This window comes from Corythoichthys intestinalis, chromosome 11 (genome assembly GCF_030265065.1).
Source record: "Corythoichthys intestinalis isolate RoL2023-P3 chromosome 11, ASM3026506v1, whole genome shotgun sequence".
Classification (NCBI taxonomy): domain Eukaryota; kingdom Metazoa; phylum Chordata; class Actinopteri; order Syngnathiformes; family Syngnathidae; genus Corythoichthys; species Corythoichthys intestinalis.
Genome location: NC_080405.1, coordinates 46348394 through 46374520, shown reverse-complemented (window position 1 = coordinate 46374520; position 26127 = coordinate 46348394). Strand labels below are relative to the sequence as shown.

The 26127-nt window shown below is 38.5% G+C and overlaps 2 protein-coding genes across 3 annotated transcripts in view; both read right to left on the bottom strand.

Annotated features, from left to right (window-relative positions):
- The window catches only part of anxa5a (annexin A5a), a 51886-nt gene extending 34028 nt beyond the window's left edge, over nt 1-17858 (bottom strand). Inside the window, exons 1-5 of the mRNA XM_057849305.1 lie at nt 17743-17858; nt 14852-15708; nt 2901-3063; nt 2801-2834; nt 2351-2435 (exon numbers count right to left, since the gene is read on the bottom strand). Of these exons, the coding sequence (XP_057705288.1) occupies nt 2351-2435; nt 2801-2803 (88 nt within the window). The 5' untranslated portion in view covers nt 2804-2834; nt 2901-3063; nt 14852-15708; nt 17743-17858. The remainder of the gene's footprint in view (nt 1-2350; nt 2436-2800; nt 2835-2900; nt 3064-14851; nt 15709-17742) is intronic.
- Nucleotides 17859-18419: 561 nt separating this feature from the next.
- ccna2 (cyclin A2) lies at nt 18420-23816 on the bottom strand. Of its 2 annotated transcripts, XM_057849338.1 has the most exons (9): nt 23702-23816; nt 23290-23569; nt 22427-22670; nt 22251-22357; nt 19608-19831; nt 19330-19534; nt 19155-19268; nt 18936-19069; nt 18420-18874 (listed from the first exon to the last, which is right to left on the bottom strand). In XM_057849338.1, exons 2-9 carry the CDS (start codon nt 23494-23496, stop codon nt 18823-18825), a joined length of 1287 nt encoding a protein of 428 aa, XP_057705321.1. In that variant the 5' UTR covers nt 23497-23569; nt 23702-23816; the 3' UTR covers nt 18420-18822. The 2 variants fall into 2 exon arrangements, with proteins under 2 accessions (XP_057705321.1, XP_057705320.1); XM_057849337.1 differs by having other exon boundaries at nt 23290-23768.
- Nucleotides 23817-26127: the final 2311 nt, after the last annotated feature.

Below are 26127 nucleotides of genomic sequence, written 5' to 3'. Positions count from 1 at the left end.
CATGTATTTGTATTGAACCGTTTCAGTACGTGGTCCTCGGTTCGTTACGGGGGTGTACCGAACGAGTTTCTGACGTAATATAAAGTGCTGTCAAATTTAGTGCGTTAACGGGCGGTAATTAATTTTTTGAATTAATCACGTTAAACTATTTGATGCATTTAACGCAAGCGCGGAATGCCCACTCATGCTTCCCATAATCCCACTGTTACGTCCCACGGACGGCTGCTAAAGGCGTAACATAAAACGAGCCACGCACACAAGTTGCATTATTCACACAAGTCGAACTCGCACTGAACAAAATATACAAAATGCGGAAGAAGCTGGCTTCAGCGTGAGCCCAGGCCAAAACAACTAACAAAATGAAACTACACTTGAACCCCACCCGCTAAGTAAACCCTGATCGTAAAAAAAAAAACAATACAGCCACTACTCTGGCTTATACACTAAACAAAACGGGTTGAACGAAAACGGCAGTTTACCTCTACTGCTGCGGTGCTCTAATTTACAGTGGTGAACAAAAACGATCCAATAACGAATGAACACAAAATACCTCACCGAAAAAGCAGAAGTGTAACAAAATAGCGATCAAATGCACAGGTGAATGAATGGCGAGCAAACAGCTGGCGAAGAGGTACACGGCACGTATGCTGTCAAATGCGAAGTTGCGAACTCTGAGTGTTGACTGTAAAATGACGAGAGGTCAGATGACTTTTGTTAACGCTGCCTTTATTTGGTTAACAAGACTCAGGCACAATACAACACACACGCGGGGTATACAAGCTCAAACAACGGCCTAATAGTATTACCCAGAGCCGTATTACCGTGTATTGGATTAGCTGCCGTAAAGCAAGTGTCGTTATTGCCGCAAATGTAAACAAAGCGCTGCATAATGGATACATGTCAGACAGCGGCTAGTTCGGGTGGCCCGTCAGCGGCGGTGACGTCGTCTGCCCGTCCGGCGTCAATCAGAGTACGCCACGTTGGGAGGGGAGGCAGCCAGCTGGCAGACGCGGCGATCAGATGACTAACAGTCTCAAAAAAGATAACAATTAAACGGCCAGGGCCGTCGCACCACTCAGAAGTGCAGTGAGCAGCGTGGGTAACGGTTAAATGTTAACATGGAAGATGGCTGGCCCTCTGGGTGGGGAATTCAAATTAAAAAAGAATATAGATGGAACAACTCTTCACTTCAGTGTTGCAACTGTTCAATTTTGCACATCAGATATTTGTTTTAAAGAAAAAGTCTTAGCCAAAGTTATTTTTATTTTGTTTTTTAAAATACCTACCTTTCAGAATATTGTATTTTCTATTTTTGAGCAGAATTCTAGCTTTGTGTAGGCTAATGTTCCTATTATTGAAAGCACAAAAGTGTGTAATAAACAACTAGCACATTTATATTTTGCATTTTGTTTTCTAACAGTACCGAAAATGAACCGAACCGTGACCTGAAAACCGAGGTAAGTACCGAACCGAGATTTTTGTGTACCGTTACACCCCTAATATTTAGAGTTTGAAGTTAGTATGGATTCCCCCTAATGCGATATTCCGATATGCATGCGAAAAGTTAACAAACATGACCATGAATGGAGTTGTTTTTCACAGACACTTCCGATAGTTAGTCTTGCCTTAGATAGTCATGAACTTTAATGACCACGGAATGTCCCAGGCACAGCCTGTCTACTTTCTATATGTGTCAATATAAAACTCCCCAAGCAGCAAGGTTCATGACCTATTTTGCAAGATTAGCAAGAAAAGAGCTTACCACCAAACGTTCTAGACACTTCTTATCTGTATATATGGAAGAATGAACTCTCTGATTATTTTGCATTTTTTCCATGCAGCTTGTTCTGCAACTAAATGCACCCAGAAATTTCTGAAATTAAAACTGCTTATTATTGATCTCTTGCCTCCAGTCTTCATTTAACAATGTAGTCTAGCCCTCTCACCTGAATTGAAAACGAACACGCGTAGGACCTGAAAGACTGCCTCCAACAAGGTCCATCCATTGATATTAGAATTAGCTTTACGCCGATAACATTCTTGGCTCCCAATACCGATAAGTATTGTATCGGCCGACGCGGATACTGTACGACCACCTTGTTTGAAGAATTATACATCATTGTCTGCCATTGACATTCGCTGCCATCCGTCCCACTTCAAATGGATTGGACGTCAACTAGTGATAAACTAATTGGTGAAAGGGTGCATTTTGGCCAGAGGAAGAATAAATTTAAGTGGCTTCCGTTGACAGCGTTAATCCACTTGAAGTTCGAGTGCCGTATCGGTACCAGTATCGGTGCAACACTAGTTAGAATACATATAAAACACAAACTAGTTGAGGAGCACTTACCGAGTCCTTTCATGGCTCGGTGGAGGATCTCAGCGTCGTGTTTTGCATTAAAATTGACGAAAGGTCGAACACTGCCTCGATATGCCTATGGAGAGGAAATTACAGTATTTGTGTTTATCAGGTATTTCTACACTTTGCCTCAAAATCAAATAATTGTAGCATTGTACTAATCATGCGAGCCGTGAAAGGTGTCAAATGAAGCGTTTTTGTTTATGTGAAAAATGCAATGATGAATGAAAATGTTTTCAGAGGCGCTCGCACAGGATGATAATAATAAGCTCATTGAACGTATTATCTGCTTTTCAAGAGAAAGCCGTTGACCTTTTCTCACTTCATTACATGCGGCTGGCCTTGTGAAGAGACATCGATTTGCTGTTGAATGAAAGTCTTATACCCAAGATTTTGTGATAAAAGCAATTCCAAACAAGGAAAAGAAAGAAACGGACTCACCATGTTGGTTTGCGATGTTTGAGAACAGATCACACTGATAGAAAATAAAATACCAGGTCAATGTGTGTTCTCATATTAGGAAAATAACAGAAGGTCTTACCAGTGGTGGTGAGTCCTCTCTTTGTGAGGGTTTTCCTAAGTGGTATCTGTGCTGCGTGTCAGGTGAAGAAAGTCAACCCGAGCCCAGTCCACCTGCGGTGTCATCTTGCAGCGCCGGTCTCCATGACATCACGGGATGACCTCCATTGTCTCATTTTGTTTGCCTTAAATGAGGATGCGAACCACAAAAAAAATGACACCAAGATAAACCGTTTCAAAAGCCTATTAGAACTGAACTTTATTTGAGGTTAGAACGTGAGATGGGGCGGTGATAAATCATCTCAATTGTATTTTTGGCCTTTTGAAATTTGAAAAAGAAAAAAAAAAACATGATTAGAATGAAGTTAAACTATTACGATTAGAGTTGTCCGATATTACCGGGTAGCCGATAGTATCGGCCAGTAAAAGCATTTTAAAATATATCGGATAATATCGACATTGGATTTTCATTATCGGTTTTTGGCCGATATGCATGTTGCCTTCAAAGTGAAATTAGAAGCCTTCTGCCTTTGTACAAGGGCTGGTTACAGTTTGAATGAGTGAATGAAATATTTGAATGAATGAAATATTTATTATCATCATCGGTATCATTGACAGTTACAAAAAATGTGGGATAGTTTGGCCAAAGAAAGAGAATCATTGACAGTCACAAAATATGGAATGATTTGCCCGAAAAGACCGATGACAGACAAAGGAAGACGGGAAAAAGCATATGCTTAGTGCTTAGTTTAGCATAGCAGTTATGCTTAATGACAATTATGCCCCTTTCTCACTGAAACTATTGGGTCAACGCGTTTTTCCAAGCCGATGCAACCCACAAGCAATTGGCATTTGGCACCTTTCCCACTGACAAAAAAAAAAAAAAGCCGTCTTTTTTTTTTTTTTTTCACCTGTCTAACCCCCCCACCCCTCCTCAGCCATGCGTAAGGGTACGTGACGTCGCCACGCTAAGATCAACGTCGACAAGTGCGACCGAATTCATTCAGTTCAAGGAAGTAAACAATGCAGAGCAAAATGGAAGCCTCCTTTCCGTTTGTGTTCTCTGTTTGCATGCTTTTTACTGCCCTCAAAATGGTAGAAATGCAGCAAAGGATCAACAGCTTGTACTGAGGCAACGTATTCTTCTTCTTCTACTAGCTTTGTTGTTAGCATCGACGTAACTACGGTTGTGGGGCATGTTAAATGGGAGGCGACTGGCATGTTGTTATTACGCATCACGTAAGAGCCTACGTCACGACGTAAATTAGGGTGTTGACTGTTGACCCGGGGTTTTGCTTTCACACTGCATGACGATCAGAGCCGAGGTGATTTTAATGCGGGTCGTTTGGCGGGTTGATTGACACGAGTTGAGGCGGGTCGCTGCACCTTTCCCACTGCCACCAAAAGCCGATTGTTAGTGGGTTGACACGGGTTTTTTGGCCAGTGGGAAAGGGGTATTAGATGTCTCCAAACTAAGCTGTTTGGGATTTGTTGTGTGAGCAGACTTTTTGCATTTATTGTGCAAAAAAATAAAAAAACAATAAATTATTGAAAAATATGAATTACAAAAGTTTTATTTGGAAAACGTTGAAGTTGTTACATTTATCATTATTAAAGCATCCAGTGGGGCATCTCAATACAAATAGCTATAACATGTTAAATCCACCACAGCATACTGTATATCGGTATCAGTTTGATATTGGAAAATATCGGGAATCGGCTATCGGTCAAAAAGTCATTATTCGGCAACTCTAATTATGATTAGTGTTGCACCAATACATTTTTTTTACTCCTGATACTGTGTGTTATCTGGTGATTCTGTACCAATACCGTGTGTTTTGAAAAAATATTCTTTTAATACTGCATTAATGCAAACTCACTTGAATGCAAAGGGACTGCTATCATATCTTGGGTCAGACACTGTGTAACCCATTGCCTGCAATTGACGTTAATAGACATCCAATCGAATCTACTAGTGATGAACTCATTTAAATTCAAAGCAGAAGGATGATGGGATGCCACACGATTAGACGTCATAATCTTGGGAAGGGTGACAAGCTCTCCTTTTATTAATAGGGGCATGCGCAGCTAGCAGCCGTGTTGGGTAAGGTGACCGGTGGTTGGAAACTAGATCTTAAAGAGTACAAATTGTGCAGCATCGGCACATTATGTTTGTAGTACCACCTGATGTAGATCACGTCATTTTAGTGCCATATCGGCACATTAAATATCATTATCAGTTCAACAATAATGATAAAGTACTCAAAAAAAAAAAAGCATTATGACTGGAGATTTCCCGATTGAATATTTTTGCACCCGAGTCCGAGTCACCTGATTCTGAGAATCTGCCGATACCGAGTCCCAATCAGATATTGGATTTTGTTTGTTTGTTTGTTTGTTTATTTCAGTTAGAACAAAAGTTCCAAACATGTTATAGTACTGTACATTTTACAGTACTTCTTCTTTTGCATTTTCCGGGAGTGTTTTGGAGTAAAAATTCAAATTAAACTGGGGCATCACAACATAGGTAGTCCCCGGGTTAGGAAGGAGTTCCGTTCCAACGCTGGCGACGTAACCTAAATTTCCGCGTAAATCGGAATTAACCCTTTAAGTACCCCTATCTCTCAAAATAACGATCCATAAACATGTACTATACGTCATTGCATTGTCCTCGCCAAGACGTTGGCGCTTAGTCCTAGCTAGACAGCAAGCTAAGATCCAAAATGACAATGTCAGACGTCCGTGTGGTTTACTGACTTTACTCAGCTGCTCATGACATCAACACTTGCAGAATGAAACTAAAATAAAAATGAAATTAAGGCAGTTTAATCTTTAATAACAGCCATTCAAATTTGCGTTTATAACTAGCTGCTGATACAGGAATAACAATCCACACAAACAGTTAGCATCTATCAGTTACCGTCAGCTCATTATCACAAACAATCACATAAACTCGCTGAAAATATTCGACCACAATTGAAAACACACAATAAAAAGTACAAAAGGTGTTAGATACAGGTGTTTCCTCTGTCGATACTTCACAAGCAATGAATTTGAGCACAGGCTTCCAGCTGTCATCTTTCCCCTCTCTCTCACTTGACTGCACTACTCGATTCTTCATGTGTGCGCGTGCGCTCTTCTTCGTTGGTGCACGCTTGCTCTTCTTCGTGTGCCCAAATATGTTATTTTTCATTTTTATATGCTGTCTTACTCACGTGCAGAGGTACTACCTGCTCTACGCTTCCTGCGCCAAAATAAAAGCATGCATCACAAAACAAAAGTCAATATTATTTTTAAACAAAACAAAAGACAAACTGGCAGACGAGACTCCAGCGTCGTAAAGTCGAAATCACGTAAGTCGGGTACGTCGTAAACCGGGGAATACCTGTACAATTAGCCATAATATGTTAAGTTCGCAACCGCATATATCGGTATCGAATTATTGGAGTTGGACAATATCGGGATATCGGCGAAAATGTCATTATCGGACAACTCTGATTTGCAGCACTTTTGAGTAAAAAATACAAAAGCAAGTCTTTTAGGTCCTGTAGCAGCAAAACAGCCCCAGATCGTCACATAACTATGTTGGATTGTTGGCATGATGCTCTTTTTTCAAAATATACATTAAAGCACAAAATAACGAGTTCAACTTTCGCCGTGTTATATCATTTGGAATATTTTTTTTTATATAATACAGTACATTTTTATGTCTGTGTGTGCACCATTACATTTTCTTTTCCGACTCTTTAGATGTTTCTAGGAAAAAGAGCCTTTTTCATTTGAGTCAGGAGTGCTTTTCACCTTTTAACTTCAATTTCTGCACAATTTCTTCCTCACTATTGATTCATGAACACTGATCTTGACTGACGGTTCTTTAGCTGTTTTCCTGGGTTTCTTTATGACCTCTTGGATGAGTTGTCACTGTGCTCTTCCTCCGTGTTTTCTTCATTTGTGGATAATCGCTCTAACCGTGGTTGAGAAATGACTTTGTAGCCCCTCCAGACTGCCACACATCACATTATTTCTCATAAGTACTTGAATTTCTTTGGATCGTGGCATTAAGTTGCAACTATTTCAGATCTTCAGGCCAATTTAATTTCCGGTGCAAGTTCAATTTAAGTGATTTTTCTAATTAAACATGTCTGCAGGTTGTCAGGTTTATTTGTTTGAGGTGAAAATGAACTCAGCTTTCTAGGGGGAAAAAACTGATAAACCATGGTAAATTTAGGTTTTAACCCTTTGACGGACAGTGGCCACCACAGTGGACATCTATTCAAAAGTTATAATTAGCTGTCTGAGATTGTGCTTGGATGTAACAAAGGATTTAAAAAAAAGAATAATAACTACCAATAAATAAAACTCACAGCGCAAAACACACATTGGCCACACTTTCTTTTTTCCCCCAATTTATAAAAATATGTTTTATTTTATTTTATTCGGTTTTTTTTTTATTACTTTTTTTTTTTTTTTTTAACTCATTTCCATTTAAATAATACATATTTTCCCCTAAATTAATCCTTCAAATCATTCATTTCAATGAAAATGATTTACATATCTTGGCAACACTTTCTAATAACTATCGGTTATAACAAGTTAATATATCATTACCAAACTGTAATAAATTATTTATTGTTGACTTGTTAAGTGTTTCTTTACAGTTTGTTAAGCGTTTATAATAATGCCTTATAGATAGGGCGAGCATGTGTTTCTATGCATTAAACAAAATGTTCAACATTATATCGGTTGTGTTTCTTTGGTAAAATACAGCACACAGGATGGCCTATGAGTGGAAAAATCTTGAGGTACAAAAATTTGATATTTTTAAAAATCACATCAAATTTCTCTACCTTGAACTTGTTCAACCTAATTGCTGTTCTTCAAAGTTTAGTAGCTGGTTAGCAAACTATTTACAAAGGATCTGTAATTTGTGACTTAATATAATATGTACTGTATGTTATTGGGATGTTATTCTAAAGTTGCAAATACTCCTCATAATGAGGAGTATTAACAGTTTACTAATGATCTATGAATTAGTAATAATGGATAGCGACTATAAATTATTACCCATTTTTTAAATTGCTTATCATAAAACATGGACAGGCGACAATAATACAGTGCTACCTCTACTTACGAATGTCTCTACATACAGAATTTTCACGTTAGGACACGCCTCAACGGGAAAATATTGCCTCTTGTTACAAAAGAAATTTCAGGATATGAAATGCAAAAATACAGTTAGCTGGTACTCGCACCTCCCAAAGTTTAGTGAACGTAACATACTTATAGCTGCTCTGCCATTGGCTATTACCTTGCATTCCTGACATCCAATCGCGTACCGCACAAATGCTATTTTTAGACCGTGACGTCGCATCGTAAAGCGGAAGTGGGACATTATAGACGCGCCCTTGCATACAAACCATTATATTTCTGGTAGTTTTCCCCGGTAATCTTTCAAAAACGAACATGCCGATCAAACACTGCTATTATGGAACTTGTAGAAACGACTCTAGACATTACGATATATAAAGAGTTTTTTCTTCATGTGTTTCCCGAAACCAAAAACTCGGAGGAAAAAATGTGAAGAATGGATCAACTTGCATGGACGTTTATCGCCAGTAAGGTGAAACCATTCACATTTCATATGCAGTAAACATTTTGTTGGAGGGCATGGTCCTTCAGAGAATGATGAGGTAAGCCATTTTGATATTTTTTACTTATTTTTTAGCGTGGCGTTTGGCCGTGCTGCTTCTGTCTGATAATGAATGACTTAAAAAAAAAAAAAAAAAAAAAAACCTTAAAATGGTATCTGAGCGCCACTGTTACCTTTTCTGTTGTTAAAAAAAAAAAAAAACTTAAGTAAGGGAGAAGTGTAAATAAGTTATAGAATTAAGATTTGTTATTGATGAAAAAATTAAGTGTTCCTTGGCTGTCAACGAGTAGGATTCGCGATCGCTACAAAAAAATAGCAATTTTTAAATTGCCCACAAGAATGGTCAGAGACGTAAGACAACCAGAGGATATCATATATCAAATAGACATGGCATATGGTGGTACATGGTGGTGGCTATGCCCTCCAGCCCCCTCTTAATCTCTGCGTACGATTGTTTTGATGCATTTTTGTGCATTATAAAAGATTTATGTCTGAATTTGGGGGTAATTGGAAAGGAAGAGGGCAACGAGTCTCTACTGACAGAATTTTCAGGTTACGAAACTACTTCCAGAACCAATTACTTTCGTACTGTAAGTAAAGGTACCACTGCACTACAATTGGATGTCAAACGGAACCATAATTGGCCATAGTTGGCCCCTGGGCTGCATACTTTAAGTCAGTTGTCCGATATCAATGTAATACCAATATGTTTGAATTACATTTCATACATGAAAGGTTAAAGAATTACTTTTTCAAGGTGGCCCATATAGTTCTAAATACTTTTCCCCCTAGATAAATATAATCACCTTAATAAACTACATTTTATGTTTACCTTAAATGTGTTTGAAGTAGGGCTGTCAAACGATTAAAAATTTTAATCGAGTTAATCACAGCTTAAAAATTGATTAATCGTAATTAGAGCTGTCCCGACTAGTCGACATAGTCGACGTCATCGATGACGTAAATCCGTCGACGAGCACAACATCCCGTCGACGGTTAATGAAGGGTTAAAAAAATATATGCGCGGAAAGTTCAGAATGTCGGATGCTCTGTATGCAAGCGGGGAAAGCGGCACAAAGCCAAAAAAGCGCACCAGAGTGTCCAAAACATTGACTTATTTCAAAGAAATAAAGGAGGGTACACTCTTGTGTCCTGTCTCTTCACTGCCAAGCTTGGCTGCACGTCGGCCGTGAATAAACACCTCAAGCGCCGTCACCGTTTGTAAAAAAAATTTTTTTGCATTTTTTTGTACACCAGAGGGTGCTGTCGCTTTACTAAATAATAATGTTTCATTGACAATGGGCCTATAAGTGCTATTAGTATTGCTAACTGAAAGGTTTATTTCATGTTATTGTTTATTTTATGGTATAGAAAATTATATAACGTTAAAAGGTCATAAATATATACAGTATATACAGCGATTGCACTCAAGGAAGAGATTGTCAATGATAAGGTAATAAATTAAGGTAAAGGCAATTCATATAGGCAATTCATTGATATATAAATAAGGTTTAAAAGGAAAAAGGTGAAAAGTTTTCGTTAATTTCTAATTGTGTTGTTTTATTTGTGTGCGCCGTAGCTCTTACAGTGTGATTACATCAAGGATGGAATAAAAGTTGTAAACCATCAGCTTAAGAGACCATCTTTTCAATCGGAATGCTACACTAGTTAATTCTATCAGCATTTGAAGTCATTGTTTATTTGTGATTTATTATTGTTATTTACATGTTTATTTGTACTTTAGTAAATAATTTAGGTGATCCAATATGTTTTTTGTGAATTGATAAGCGTCAACAAAAATTTCATTGCTAAATTAGTAAACAAAAACAAACAAAAAAAAACATTTTTTTAAATTATTAGATTAGTCGACTAATCGTAAAAATAGTCGGCTGACTAATCGGGAGAAAATTAGTCGTTTGGGACAGCCCTAATCGTAATTAATCGCAATTCAAACCATCTATAAAATATGCCATATTTTTCTGTAAATTATTGAAATGGAAAGATAAGACACAAGACGGATATATACATTCAACATACTGTACATAAGTACTGTATTTGTTTATTATAACAATAAATCAACAAGATGGCATTAACATTAACATTGTTAAAGCGATCCATGGATAGAAAGACTTGTAGATCTTAAACGATAAATGTTAGTACAAGTTATAGAAATTTTATATTAAAACCGCTCAAAATGTTTTTGTTTTGATAAAATTTGTAAAATTTTCAATCAAAAAATAAACTAGTAGCTCGCCATTGTTGATGTCAATAATTACATTACATTATGGTGCTTAAACCCATAAAATCAGTCGCACCAAAGCGCCAGCAGAGGGAGACAAAAAACACAAGTAACAAGTGGACATGAGACTGCTCTGTCATTTTAATCTGTTTGAGCGGGGCATGTGTGTTAATTGCGTCAAATATTTTAACGTAATTAAAAAAAACAATTACTGCCCGTCAACGCTATAATTTTGACAGCCCTAGTTCAAAGAGCAAAAAATGAGAATGTAACAGTATATTGGCTTAAAAGAAAAAATTCCGTGTGGCCTGGCCATCCTACTCTTTGATAACATACACTTGACTTGCAGTTGACCTACTAGTGTGTCAGCCATTCATCATCGGCATTTGTTTATCGGATTGCATTTATATTCCTGAACGCACGGTGATCTTGTCTTGCGTCTCAATTGCCTAAGTGCTTTGCAAAGACGACTGTGTTTTCAGGCGTGGTCTCATAGGACGGTGCCCTGATAGGCATCGCCACACACAGAGCTCACATATCAGTGCACCTTAATTAAAGTGAGTCGTGAATAGCATCTGTTGCTCATGCGGGCAAGCGTGCAGCCAATTTCCTCTGTGCCCAAATAAACAAGACGACTGGGCAGCTAATAACAGCCAGATCAGATTGAGTGAAGATCCTAGAGAGACTTCTTCAGTCCTGACTGCAACAGATTATGTTGCCGCTTTGTCTTTCATGGAGGTATTCAGACAGCTATCATTGGTTAGCTTCACTGCACAGTGAAATGAAAAGAGGAATATGAGACACAAAATTGTATGATGATGTTCATTTTGAATCCTCGGGGGAAATCTACAGTGGAGGAAAAAGGGTATCTTGTGGAAATAAAGGCAAAGCAATATTTGATGTCAATAGGGGGCTTATTTCGTTGGACTATTAAAAAAGTTCTGAACTATTCTGTACTAAAAGTAAAATTACAACCATACAGCAAAAAGCTAAATTTTGATTTTTTTTTTTTTTAAAAGACAACTATGAAAATAAACATTTATCTATTATACTCACATTTTAACCCTTTTATGTACAACATGGCTTTTTTTTTTTTTTTTTAAACCATTAAAGGACACTCATTGGCTGCATTAACGGTGCTAGACATCCAATCCATTTTGACTGAGAGGCGAATGAAGTCAAAAAGGATTTGGACGTCTAGTGCCATCAATGGCACTGAAAGATAAGCATTCAGAGCCGGGCCCCGCCAGTGTAAATGAATTGAATGTCTATTGTTGTCAATGGCAGGCAATGACTCAATCTAAAAATTGTGATAAGCTTTGCCATTATTTTTGACCCCTTCCAACTTTTTAAATGCACATACTGCGACAACGTAAGAGAAAAAAAGTCATACTGTTACGTAATATTACGAGATCAAAGTAGTTATGGCATGTATCTTTGCGTAATATGCATGGATGCATTCATTCATTCATTTTCCATGCCGCAGTGCGGCTAATTTACATCAATTAGCTACTAAGTACATTATGTAGCCTTCGTTAAAATGAACAATATGGAGAGCATCTCATAAGCCTATATTTTAAAAACGGTTTCTCAAATTAGGGAAATCTTAATATTTTTGCACATCTAGAGGAAATTATAACCAATATAAAGATTCATAATAATACTTTGTCGTAGCTCCACGCCAAAGCTAACCTACGTAGCTTTCCGTACTGTACGTAATATTTAGCTAAATTAGCCGCACTGCATCCATACATACTTATTATGTAACGTAAATATACATAACAATTTCAATCTCACAGTAATACGACTTTAATCCCATGTTACGTAACATTTATTTTTTTCCTCTCGTAATATTATGCAAAATTATGTAACATTTCGACTTTTTTTCTGGTAATATTAGGTGAATTTACATATTTACAGCTTATTGTGTTTTAGTGCTGCAACAATCGATTACCTCGAGTATTCAATTAGAAAAAAAATATTCGAATTTTGCTGCTACGAGTATTCGTTTATTTAAAGTAGCATTGTAATGGTTTGTTTTGAAAGTGTTTGAATTTAGTTTTATTGATTTGGGTGGATACACTGCCCCCTAGTCTGCCTTGTTTCACATGGCTGAATCCAGCTGCTCCCTGTTAAGACCAACATAAGCTAAGTTTTTGTTTGCGCTGTTTTTTTGTGTGTTTTTTTTATGCATTTGTAACTTAGTTTAAAGGTATATTTAGCCGTTTTTTGAGGGAATATGTGTTTGAACTATTTGCTAAGAGGATTCTAAAAATATTGGCATTTATAGCATTTAAACTAGAGGACTTTTGCTATGCAAGTTAGCAAATTGTTTTGTTGTACATATGTCCTCATTTATTTTATTTTGTTTTTTATACCGTTTGAGGCTCAGGTTAGATATTTTAATTACACCGTTTGAGGCTCAGGTCAGGTATTTTAATTTTTTATGTTCCTTATCCGATTACTCGATTATTTGAACTAAGTATTTCATCGATTAATCGACCACTAAAATAATCGATAGCTGCAGCCCTATTGTGTTTCAACATATGACTATTTTCGTAGACTTATGACTTTATTCTTGTGGTCCAATGTCGTTTTTTGCAACCCTTTTAATTTTCGTCTTTCTGACGAAAATACTTATTAGTCGTAGTCATATTTTAGTAATTTCAAAATGTGTTCATCTTTGTCTAGTTTTAGGAAAACAATTACTCAAAATATTTTCGCCTGTAAAACTCTAAAGTTTTAGTCCAAAAATGAATAAAGGTTTCCAGCAATTTCAAATGAACATTGACAGACTGGAACATAATTGTAGCCATCTTTGTGATGATGATGCACACTCAGCAGGAAAACAGTACATTATTTTTAATTACTTAAACACACTTGGACGCTACCAACTGTATGTATTTAAAAAAAAAAAAAAAAAAAGTTACCCAAGAGTTAAAGATGACGCTCACCACGCTAAATGCTAATGCTAAAAGTTACATTTAGTGTGTTATGGTCACCCAGCACGGACATTTAAAGGCTAAATAAACTTGGCACACTCTCTCTTGCAAAGATAAGAAAACAAATCTTTTTGTTTCAGAACAAGTAAGTCCGGAGCCTGTAGAGGAAATCGGTGTGTGTATGTGGGGCTTGGGGGGGGGGGGGGGGGGGGCACCTCACATGAGTGACACGACCAAACCACAACTACACTAACTACACATACTATACGAAAATGTCACACATTGTGAACATATGACGGAAACTGGCGTGTTTTCATCTCGTCAGACGAAAACTTGCGTTCGTCTTGTTATGTTACAGTCTCCCAAGACATGTTTTTAGCTCATCATTGTACAGTGTTGCCAACTCTCCAGTAAGGAAAGTAGCTTTTGGCTATCCTAAAAATCGCAAGATGGCTTAATCATCACCTAATTTGCATAATAACCATTTGCATATAATTGTAATGGACGCTGTAGGCGAGAGGAAGCATGAGAAGCAAAAAGTGAGTAAAGTCACTAGATTTGTCGCTAGTCGCTTTTCACAAAAGAAGTCGCCAAAAGGCTTTGAAAAGTCACCAGATTTAGCGAGAAAGTCACCAAGTTGCAGATTTAGCGAGAAATTCGTCAAATTGGCAACTGTCACCACAGTCATGAAAAAATTGTCAACGAAATATATTCGTGATTATCATTGTTGACCTAAGCAACTGTTGTAGTCCTATCTTTTTTTCTTCCTTTGTGTGACTCGAATACGCCGTCATATTGGCCTTTAATCTTTAGAACAAAAATCATAATAGTACAGAGCTTATTTCCAAAGAATATTCTTTTAATTGAGGGGGCTCAGGGGGTTAATTTTTCAAACTTTTTGCCCAAGGCAGTGTCTGAAAAGCAGTGCAACTGAATAAATCCAGAAGGTGTCCAAGGGAAACTTTAGTCATCATCAAGCCTTTTTATAGGGATGAAAGGAGAGGAGTAGTATTAGAAAAATACCTTTTAATGTTCATTGATATTAATAATGAAGAAAAACATAGCTTAAGTCCTGAAGAAATCAACACGTAGATGTCCTTTTAGGGCAAGCCAAAAGACCCATCACATTTGTTTTTGCTTACATCAGTCCACGAGGAGAAGAAAAGGGGAGGGGAGGTTGTTTCCATTCACAGCACATGCCGGAGCTCCTGATCCGAGACGGCGGCGATGGCGATGTTAGTGGGTGTCTGTCGGAAGGACCTGGCCAGCTGCAAAGTGGCTTTGCCCACTGAGTGGCGCAGCTGCTTCATGAGCATCCAGAGTAGCAGCATGATGAGCCCCAGCAGCCCCATCAGCATCGCCAGGTACACGCTCACGTTCCAGCCCCAGTCCAGCTGCAGAGGCAGCGACGTGGACGCCAAGAGGAATTTGCGGGGTGCCGGCATATGAGCGATACACACCCTCCTAAAAAAAAAAAATTAAAATGAGAGAAAAAAAAAATTCTCAGGGATACAGTTTGGAGGACATTCCGACAGGTAGCCGGGGAGTGCTAGGGGATGAAATTGCCCTCTGTCTCCATGACTGAAGTGGACATTTTTCTGCCCGCATCTGTGTCCCCTTCCTTGTGCTCCCGTCTCACTCTGCCTGACAAGGAAGAAAAAAAGGAAGGAATAGAGGAAGGAGGAGGGACTGGCATGTCACTGGTAGTTCACACGTCACTGGAAAAAAAAAAGTATCACAGCAAAAATGTTCAGGATTTTTATTTAACAAGTAGTTTTGTAAGGCAAAGGCGATTTTTCGAATATCAGTATTGAAACAACTTTGCACTTCTTCAATACAAACCTGGTGGGGAGCTGATGAGCGTTAAAACACTTGTTCTTCCTCTGGCCAGGATGCACACTCCAACCAATGAGTTTATCACGAATAGACATCCAATCCATTTGAAGTGGGAGGGTGGCAGCGAATGAGCTCCGTCAAAGGCAGCTAATGAGTCAAAATTCTTTCACATTAAAGTGAATATACAGAAACTGATTATAAAGAGGATAAAAATGTATATATTGTACAGTAATTTCTGGACTATAAAGCGCACCTGATTATAAACCGCGCCGGCCAAAGTTAAAAGTTTTAGAAAAAATCCACATACATGACTAAGCCGCAGGTGCCCCCATATCTTAACATTGTATATTCACATAGATGTTAGAAATATTGATCAAAAATATTTAAACACGTGTTGTCTGAATGCTTACAAAACAGGTCACTTCATTTGAAAAGATTATTTATCCACTTTACCTTTCCTTCAACTCTTGAGGTGGATGAAAAAACGGTTAACAGCTAACGCTAACCCTTATATAGCAGCTTTGTTGTAGCATACTGTGGCAATAAAGTCCTCCGAGTGCCAGTTGAAAACAGCTAGTAAATGCCAGCATCGCGTTCTCTTGTCGTAGCAAATAGTGGATGCCTGTTAATTTAAAATCGTTCTTTTGTAGCAGCTAATAGTATGAGATGGGGCCATATTTATCGATAAAATCCTGAGTTTTTGAGTAAGTCTGATGAGCTTTAACGATGCTAGTGTAGCGGCTGATCCATAAATAAGCCGCTTCCTTATAAAAGCCGCAAGGCAGAAAGGGTGAGAAAAAAGTAGCAGCTTATAGTCCGGAAAATACGTTTTTTTTTGGGGGGGGGGTACATTTTCAGCCAAGACTACATGCAAAAACACCTAAAACTAAAATAAATTCTCTCGTTTTAATTATATACTAGTAATAAGTGAAATTGTCTTCCAGTGCTTCAACTAAATTCATATTTCTTGAAATAAGCTTATTTTCATCTTCATTTTCTTAACAGACTTAAATCAATAAATTATATTCAATCTTTAAAAATATAAACTTTTAAATTAGAATATAGTTCAAAACGTTAAGCAATTTCTTGATTTAGGTGAACTTTTAGATGTTTGGCTGAAAAACAAAACACTCAAGGTGAAAATTATTTGACTAGATTTACGAAAAATGATCGAGGTTATAAATTTGCAGTGCACACAGCCGGTTACCGAAATCTGCATCGGGAGCCCAAAAAAATAGTATCGGCGCAACACTAGTTTTTGTGCTAGTCACCAGTTAAGGGGAAAAAAAAAAAAATACCTGCAAATCCGTGTTTTGCACATGAGCGCTTCGACGGCAGTCAGAGCTGGGATTTGAAGGACAAATCCTTTTGCCTTCGCCGTCGCTAAATCTCATCAGCAAAACTTGAAAGTTGCACACGCATGTTGATTTTACTATACTTTTCAGATTTTATGTGACATTTACACCCCCCCCCCCCCCCAATTTTGCAGGCTTCATTATGAAAGCCTTTATAACTAGTTAAAATGATTTATATATTGTAGGATTTTCTATTGCAGAACACCTAACTTTACATCAGCCTGGTAATATTGGATTTTTTTATGACACGAGTAACCCAAATGACAAGTTTCCCGTAAAAGTCTGTGTACTGTGAGCAAGCAGCGGTTTAGATATTTTGAATTATCACTAAAGTGGCCTTAGCAATCCGTTAAATTTACCCATAAGGGAAAAAGAAAATTTCATATAGCTAGTGGTCTCGTGTTTTAAAGCCATAGCAGCAAGTGCTGTTATACTGCCCCCGAGTGGCCAAGTTGCACACACACCAGAAGCCACAATGAAGCTAGTCTCATGACATAAACAGATTTAAAATACAAGATTTATCAGAATGTCAGTGGAGAACGATGGCATTGCAATTTCTTTTAAAAAGAGCTGATTCATGGCGCCTTTGGCGTTAGGAGTTCTGAAACTAAGGTTCTTTCACGTCTCTTGTAAATTGTAACTGTGGGAGCATTTTTTTAACGTATCCCAACTGACTCATTGAACATGTGCCCCACAAAATGCACACAATTATGCTACCATTAACATTTAATAAAACCTTTGCTCTATGTAAATAAAATAAAAAACACCCATTAAAACTGGCAGAAACAGTTATCTCTTAAATTTTTCATACTTTTATAACATCTTTGAATATCTCATTCTACCTTATGCAACCCCATTTATGGGATCAGAGTAAAAGAAGTGTCCATTTGGTCAGTAGTAACAGCTAGCTTCAAGTGCAGGGGTGGGCAAACCGGTCCTCAAGGGCCGTAGTGGGTCCTGGTCTTTGGTCCAACTGATCCAGCAAGGACAGTTTAACCAATGAGGCTTCTGCTGAAACAAACACCTGACTGCGATCAACTGATTGCGGTTCCAAGACACCAGTTTGGTAAAAAGGTTTCCTCTTGATGGGTTGGAACAGAGACCTGCACCCACTGCGGCCCTTTGTGGAATAGTTTGCCCACCCTTGTTCTAGTGTATTAGATCAAGTTTGATCAGGATGGCAGATTAAAAAAAAAAAAAAAAAAAAAGCCACAGAAACTGTGAATCAAGTTTTCAATTTCCATCACTTGAAATTTGATGAGATTCCAAATGTAGTTTATAATTGGTAGCTTTCAGCAATATCCAGATTGCCCATTTAGGCATAAAGAAAGCATTTCGGAGGCCTTGACACTACATATCTGCAAAAAAAAAAAAAAAAAAAAAAAAAAAAAAAAAAAAAAAATTTGAACAATTTTCTAGTTAATATATGGTTTTTAAAAACTGCCCCAAAAAATAAATAAAATCCACGACCATTTGATGGATTTCCATCCTGTGTGAAAAAATTTACGTAACAATTAGATCGTGTGAGCTTTAAATTTTATTTACAAGAGCCTTATTTTACAGTGCTGCAAGATGACCCGACAAACAATGTCGCTCACTGAAATGTAATGAGAACAGCAGACTCCAAGACTGACACCTTTAATGTGTAGAACCCACTACTGTAACAACTAGGTTGACTTTGAAAACCCCAACAAAAACAGCCCAGCAATTACAACTGCTTGGTTATAAAACCCAGAGTGGGGGGGAAGCCACTTGTATTTACACATTGGTCAGGTTATTAAAACCAGATTAGAACACTGAACCATCAAGCAATAAAACGTAGTGGGGGAAAAAAAGTGATGTACTTCAGGAACATGCCACAAGGGGTGAGAAAAAAGCCAGTGACAGGAAGTACAACTCTAAAATGGGTCAAAAAGGGAGTTTTAGTCAAACTGCAGAGTGGCTGGAGCCTCAATGGTGGAAACTTCATGATGCCTGAAAAGAAAATTCAAGCATTACACTTAAACTGAAGTTATCATGTAGGCAGCATTCTTACTTTGAAGACTTGTACTTCTCCTTGACAGACTGCTGAGGATGCTGCGGTACGTTCAGGTACATATGGTGAAGATCCTCCACGCACAGCATGAGGTCTTCCAGAGAGTAGCCAGTTTTCTCCACCAGGGACTTTGGCTGGAATATAAACCAGCCACACCACATTTATGCCATCACTCCTCTAAATTACTCATTTAATAAAATAAAATGAAATAAAACATACCCATGATGCACCAGTGATTGTGTGATTTGCCAGGACATAGGCAGCTGCAGCAGTTTGAGAAGGAAGGTACTTCAGGAAGGGATCAGAATCCACCAGGCTGAGCTCGCCAAGGTACTGGAGACAAAAATGGCAGTGAATGATGTTTCAGTCCTACTCTTAATCCTTAAAAACTCACCATGGCAAGGCTCTCCACTTGCTTGCTAGCTGCATGGTGCAGGAAGTACTGCGTGAGAAACTGGTTGATGGTGGGTGCAGCCAGATCAAAGGAGAGCACTTTGAGCACTAGCTGCTCCATTCTCAACACCTGCTTCTTGGTGTAAGTGTCATCTGTGATGTAGACAAATTCCGACACCTCTGGGGGGTAGATTTCCTCAAATTTGCTGGTGGGTCGGGGAGGTGACAACATTACAGCTAGATGGCAAAAACAGCGGCGTGCATCGAAACTCAACTTACGAGGCCAGTAGCATGGCGGCGGTGCCCACCAGCTGCAACTTTCCTCGCAGCACCGACATGGATGAGAGGAAGCGGTCGATGTAATTGACAGCCAGGTACAAAGTCTCGCTTTGGAGCTTGTACTCCTCGCCCACCTCCACGAGCCAGTCAACCAGAATGGCACGCATACTGTTGGTGATGTCAGGCTGCTTCTTCATGTAACCCACCCTGGGCCGGCACTTCACCTACAGGACAATTCAACAATGTTAAATAGGGCCGAGGAGGGCTTACCAGTTTATATTCCATGTTTGAATCGCAAATGTTTTTCTTCAAATGAGTTATAGCATTACATGACATCCAGTCAAAGATGTCAAGTAGTGCTACAACGATTGATTAACTAGTATCCTATTAGAAAAAAATATTCGAATTTTGTTGCTTCGTGTATTCGTTTAATTAAAGTGGTGTTGTAATGGTTTATTTTGAAAGTGTTTGCATTTAGAATTTATAGATTGGGGGGGATACACTGCCCTCTGGTCTGCCTCTTTTTACACAGCTGAATCCAACTGCTCCCTCTTAAAACCAATGTAAGCTGAGTTTGTTTGAGCCAATTTTTTTTTTAATGCATTGATAATTTAGTTCATAGGTATATTTAGCAGCTTTTGGGAGGAATATGTGTCTGAACCATTTAAGAGCATTGTTAAAAAAAAAAAAAAAAACTGGTACTTTATAGCGGTCTTCTATGTAAGTTAGCCAATTGTTTTGTTGTACATAGATCTTCATTTCCAAAAAAAAAAAAATACCGTTTGAGGCTCAGCTCAGGTATTTTAATTTTTTATGTTCCTTATCCGAACTAACTAGTCCATCGATTAATCGACTACTAAACTATTTGATAGCTGCAGCCCTAGTGTCAAGTGCAACAGCTGTGCCATTTCCCCTCTGTACATGTATGTATGTTAGAGGCGTTCGAAATTCGGCCGTGGAAGATTCGAGAACGATTCACAAACTTTTAAATTCTGATTATTGAATTATACCAGGTAAAGCGGGAGTAAAACAGTGTGCGCGGTCTTTGGGATGCAATGAGGAACGGACCGAGTGTAAATATGTTCAACTCATGCCGCTAGATGAAAAAAAAAAAACAATCATACCCGACTGCGGCCGACAGCTGCTCCAAATAACGCCTGGTTGCTACAAACTGCTACAGTAGGCATCATATGTAGAACTAGATGCAAATGACAGACGGCGGTGTTAGTAAACAGCCGCCATCTTAAAGGAGTAGACTTCTCTAGAATGCTCTGTTGTAGCGAATCTAATTAACTTTTTATCTAAAATACTCCTAAATCGGCAAAATCTTTTCTTGCATCTTTAAATGATGAAAGTTTTAAAACTAACATGTCAAAAGTAAACAGAAGGGAAATTGTGGAATAACGGGAGCAATTTTAACAACTAACGGTTGATTAACAATAAATTGAATGTAGTTTAAAGCTGCTGATCCAGAATGGGGACTGGAGTATTTTATTTACTGTTATTTTTATTTATTTTTTTTACTGCTATATGTTAACTTGATACTGAAATAGTTTGGTTTAGCCAGAGACGTTTTTTGAACAATTTTGGAACTAATGTACAAAACCTTTTTTAAAAAAAATAAATAAGGAAGGGGGGCGTCAATCGTTTTATAATTAAATCGGAGCCTCTTAATCGTAATCAAATCGTTAGGTGCCCAAAGATTCCCAGCTCTAATGTATATAGTGATTATCTTTTTGCACCTCCTATTACAGAGTGAAATGATTTAGCTTGAAAGATGTCCCATTATATATATTTTTTTAAAAAAGGTTAATATAGGCAACCAATAACTTCAAATTCAAACAATGTAATGGAATTTCAAACTTGGCAGATGAAGTTCATTACCTTAAAGTGGTGTACCATTTTTTGAATTTTTTTGTTGTTGCAAATACTACACTACTTAAATGAACGACCAGGCGAGGCCATCTTCCCGGTTCGAATGGATCTGAATCTACTTGTGATAAATTAGTATCGTCACAGCAGAAGGATAATCTGACAACATGATTGGTCATCCAGCTTTTGAATAAGCGCTTTTTTTTTAAATCAGCGGCGATGGCTATCTTAGGTAGAGCGCTTTGAAACTCTTGAAAACTACTTATTGCACCAGTATATGCAGGTTTTAATACTCCAATACCAAGTCATTTTCGCGCCATATCAATGGTGCAATGCTACCTTAAAGACTCTTGAGTACCAAATTTAAGGGCCTACAAAAACCCTGTGCATTAAACCTACCATGCGATGGAATCACATTAGTGACCGACAGTTGCTGGCATTGACAGATTCCCTTTGCTTCCCGGACAAGATTCTCCAAGGAGTTACAGTATACTTGCCAAAGTATTCCTCTAAAATGTAATTGACGACAACTACACTAGGGTTCCACCAGCCAAGAATTCACGTTAACAGCCATAAGAATCTCTCTACCACCTTGTATGAAACTAGTGTTTGCAGTTTAAACAGGCCGTTGGGCTTCTCTACGGTAGCCATTTTAAAGGGGCATGTGGTGGCCATTTGGAACGCATTCACTGATGGACTCCTAGAATATACCCAAGTAGTTTCAAATTCATGTAGAGGCTCATGTTTTAAACATAAGGCCCATTGTCTCACCTCCATTTCCCGCAAATAAGTGTGAATCTCTGCAGCATATTCAGGCACCTCTGTGACATCAATGATTTTCTCCTCACCACCGACCATGGACATGTCCATTGGAGAATCTTGATAGGTAAATTTCACATGATTAACTTAAAAACCTGGCTTTGTGAACTTGTGGTCAGATAACTTACCAAAACTGACATCCATGGTTGCTGTAGGGATGTCGAGTGCGGCCAGAGGCTGGCGCAGACGGGCGACGACATTGTCGATTTTCAGCGGCGTGTCCTCAACAAGTTCCTCAACTTTGACGGTGGCGGCACCACTGCACTCCTTATTGACAGGGTCCTCAGAGGGCTGGTCAACATGTATCTGGAAGGGTGGTGGCTTGGCGATTTTGTCAAGGTCTCCACTTTTGCATTGTGGCTTGAAGGATTCCTGTGGAGCATATTTTACAGTTAGAGTAAGATTATGATAGGTTTGTGCTATCCCTTAATTGTATGTGCTTCCCATGTGGAATGAATAGTCAATCTGACCTGGGAAGGATTGCAAATGGGTTAAAATAAATTTTGGTTGACTGGAGACTTAAAATTACATTGGGGTGATTCACAGACTTAATTTAGCAAACAAATTAGGTTTGTTCTTTGGAGGAAAAAAAAAAACTAAATTGGGCTGATTAAGTCTTACTGGTAAAATTAATGCCTGGTGATCGAGTCGTCCATTTGCGTTACAATGTAAACTATGGTTTGGACTATGGCAGTTGAGGATTCAAATACTTTTTGTCTGAAACGTCACATTGCATAGCTAATTAATTCCGTAGTGATGCTATAAAATGGCGGACATTGAGGTCAGGTTAATTCTACTCGGGCAACGGTTATATGCATTTTCACACTTCCAACAACCGGTGTTTAAAAAACCCTAAAAATATTCCTTTAATATGTGCTTTGAGAACTCTGCCGCCTAAAAACAAACCCACGAAAACTTTGAATACAGTAACAGCACTTAGCACGAAAGCTACCAGATGTGGCCCCAACGAGGGATGGTTAGCTCAACTGACCTGCTTGTAGGCGCGCTGGTTCAGGGCTTTGCTCCTCTGGTTGTTCGTTAGTGCTCCCAGCACTGTCCTGGTAGCAGTCGACTGCGGCGCAAAATTCTCCTTATTGTCCGTGGCGGTCGTCCGGGACTTCATCGAGCCTCGCAGTCTCGAAAGCACGTTTTCTTGGTTCTCAAGCGCGCTGGTTTGGTTATCTTGTGCGCCCGACATTCTTGTTATTGGCTTTTACTCTCCACAGAAAACTAAATGTATGGAGTCTTTGCCTTTTATCCCCAGTTTTAATCTTCAGGGGAAGTGATATCAAACACAATGCAGAGGCTAATGCTAGCTGAGTGCGAAGTACACCGGGGTGCAGGAGTAAAGTTATTGAAAAAAGATGCAACACTAGGGCGCCATAATTTCAACGTTCACCAACCTGCAAGTCGCGGTGAGTGGCCTTCCAGTTCTGCCTTTGACTGCACTGGCTCCCTCGAGTTTGGACTTCCTTTTCTCTCATTCAAGCAGCCCGCGAGGATTGAAACGGACCAATCAGCAGCCGTCATTTGGTGACGTAACACGACGACGGAAGGTGATTGGGGACAATTGTAATGATTGCATATTCAAAACCGGTTCGCTATTAAAAAGTTGTTATATTTTCAGTTACACTTTTTTTTGCAGGTATTACTGCTCTTCTTAATCAAGAATATAACATTTGAAATTTTGTTAAATACAATATACTATCAAGTTCACGTCGCATTGGCACCGTTTGACAATGTCAGAAAAGGGACATGGAGATCTTCAGTGAAAATGAATTAACTATTTCAAGGACAGAGGTCACTTCAGTGGACAGCTATTCAAAGTTGAGTCAAGGACTAATAACACTTTCGACACTATTTTTGGTCATAAAAATGAAATATTAGCAATTATTGTATATTTTTCATCATTGCTCATTATTGTATTTATTCATATTATTTTATATCAGATAGACAGACAGACAGACAGACAGACAGACAGATTTATTAACAGACTCAACATCCAAATTCACAACAACACAACACACCAATAGATTAAAAACAGGAAAAAAAAAATAATAATAAAGAAATAATAAAACAATAACAAGTGGACTTCGGTACACAACACTGGGTGTCCTAGCGACCCACTTTTAAAAGGCACGTATACCAACCAGAGCTTCCAAAACCGTGACAAGTAGCATGTAAAGCTCTACAAAATGTTGGTCAGGCCCAACACAATCACATTTTTTGAACCATTCAGACAACTGATAACATTAAACATGTGTACCCTTAAAACAGACTGGAGGGTATTCACCCGAGCTGCTACAAACATATCTGAATCACTGGTCCATCTGGACCTTTTCAACAAAATTCTCAGGGAGTCATTATAGGCCACTTGTAGTCTCTGGAAACTTGCTTTGTTATAATTAGACCACAGATGCGCAGTGTAGAGGAGTGTACAATAGGCCTTAAAAAGGGCCACCTTGACCTCATCAGAGCACTGACCAAATTTACAGGAAAGGATATTAGCTTGGACATATAGAGAACGACATTGACGAAATATGTCCTCATTGTCCGTCAGCGTGTCGGTGATCATATGGCTGAGATATTTCACCTGACTGCAGGACCCTTAACATTTGACCTGCCAACTTGAGGTCAGGAAAGACCAACTGTTTATCCCCATTTGATCTTACAATCATAACAACACTCTTAGTATCATTATATTTTATATCGTGTAGCTCCCTGTACCTAGCACACAGTGAGCAGCTGCTAGGGACCAGCTGAACTTGGACTAAAAAGCGCACAGTCGTCGGCATACATAAGATGGTTCACAAGTTTTACCCCTATTTAACCGCTTTAACAAATCATTCATATAAAAAGTGAATATAATTGGAGATAAAATGCTCCCCCTCTAACCCCATTGGTGACATGGAAGAGGGCAGACACACAGTCATCCCACTTCACCTGCATAGTTTGGTGTGCATACCAATATGACAGAATTCTTAAAATATCATTAGAAACACCGCTTGGTTTAATTTCTTAAACAACTTCCCACGGTTCACACGGTCAAAAGCAATAAATGTATAAATGAATCCAATCTTAATAAAAGCTAAATTAACAAAATTAAAATGAATAGACAAGTTTCCGAGGCACTTCCGCTTTAATGTCTGCTCGCAACTTCCGTTTTGGAATTTTATCCTTCCAAAACCACAGTGGAGCTGTAGTAACATTACTCATCAAAATCACTTAAAGAAGACAATTTGGAAATACTGCATCCATCTCTGCCATCATCACGACAGCGGAGGACAACATGTTCATGAAGGCAAATGTGAAACCAAGCTCGTGCCACCACAAAGACCAGGTGTTTTTGTAGCCATATTGCTGCTATGTTATGGAAGGTATGTTCTTCCTATCCCTCCATTTTCATGTGTCCGGTGCTCAAAAAATACTAAAGCTAAAATCTTGCACATGAAATGGCTTGTTGCCTTTGATATTGTTATTACAATGATGATTTAATTATGATGATCTTTAATATTATTTACTACAACTACTGTACTGCTGTGGCTGCTAGCCTGTTGCTAATCAGTACGTGTAGATGGCAAAATTATGTCAACGCATAAATTCAGGTGTTACAAGTTTTTGTTCGTTTGTTACAGGTCGAAAACGCTGTTAGCCATGGGAAGACAAGTCGATGTGCCTCACATAAGGTTGCCACCATTCAGAATTAGAAATAAGGGACGCCCCCCCCTTCGCGCCCAAAGCCTTACGGGCGAAAAAAAGGGGCATCCCCAAAACTCCTAAAATGCATAGAAATGTATGTATTTTTAGATGAGAAAACTGTATTTTGCAC

Coding starts and splice junctions, on each gene's coding strand:
- ccna2 (XM_057849338.1), bottom strand. CDS start 23,496: ATGTCGGGCGCACAAGATAACCAAACCAGCGCGCTTGAGAACCAAGAA. Junction 22,358..22,426: donor AACCATGGATGTCAGTTTTG/GTAAGTTATCTG, acceptor TTACCTATCAAG/ATTCTCCAATGGACATGTCC. Junction 19,535..19,607: donor GCCGCCATGCTACTGGCCTC/GTAAGTTGAGTT, acceptor CCGACCCACCAG/CAAATTTGAGGAAATCTACC.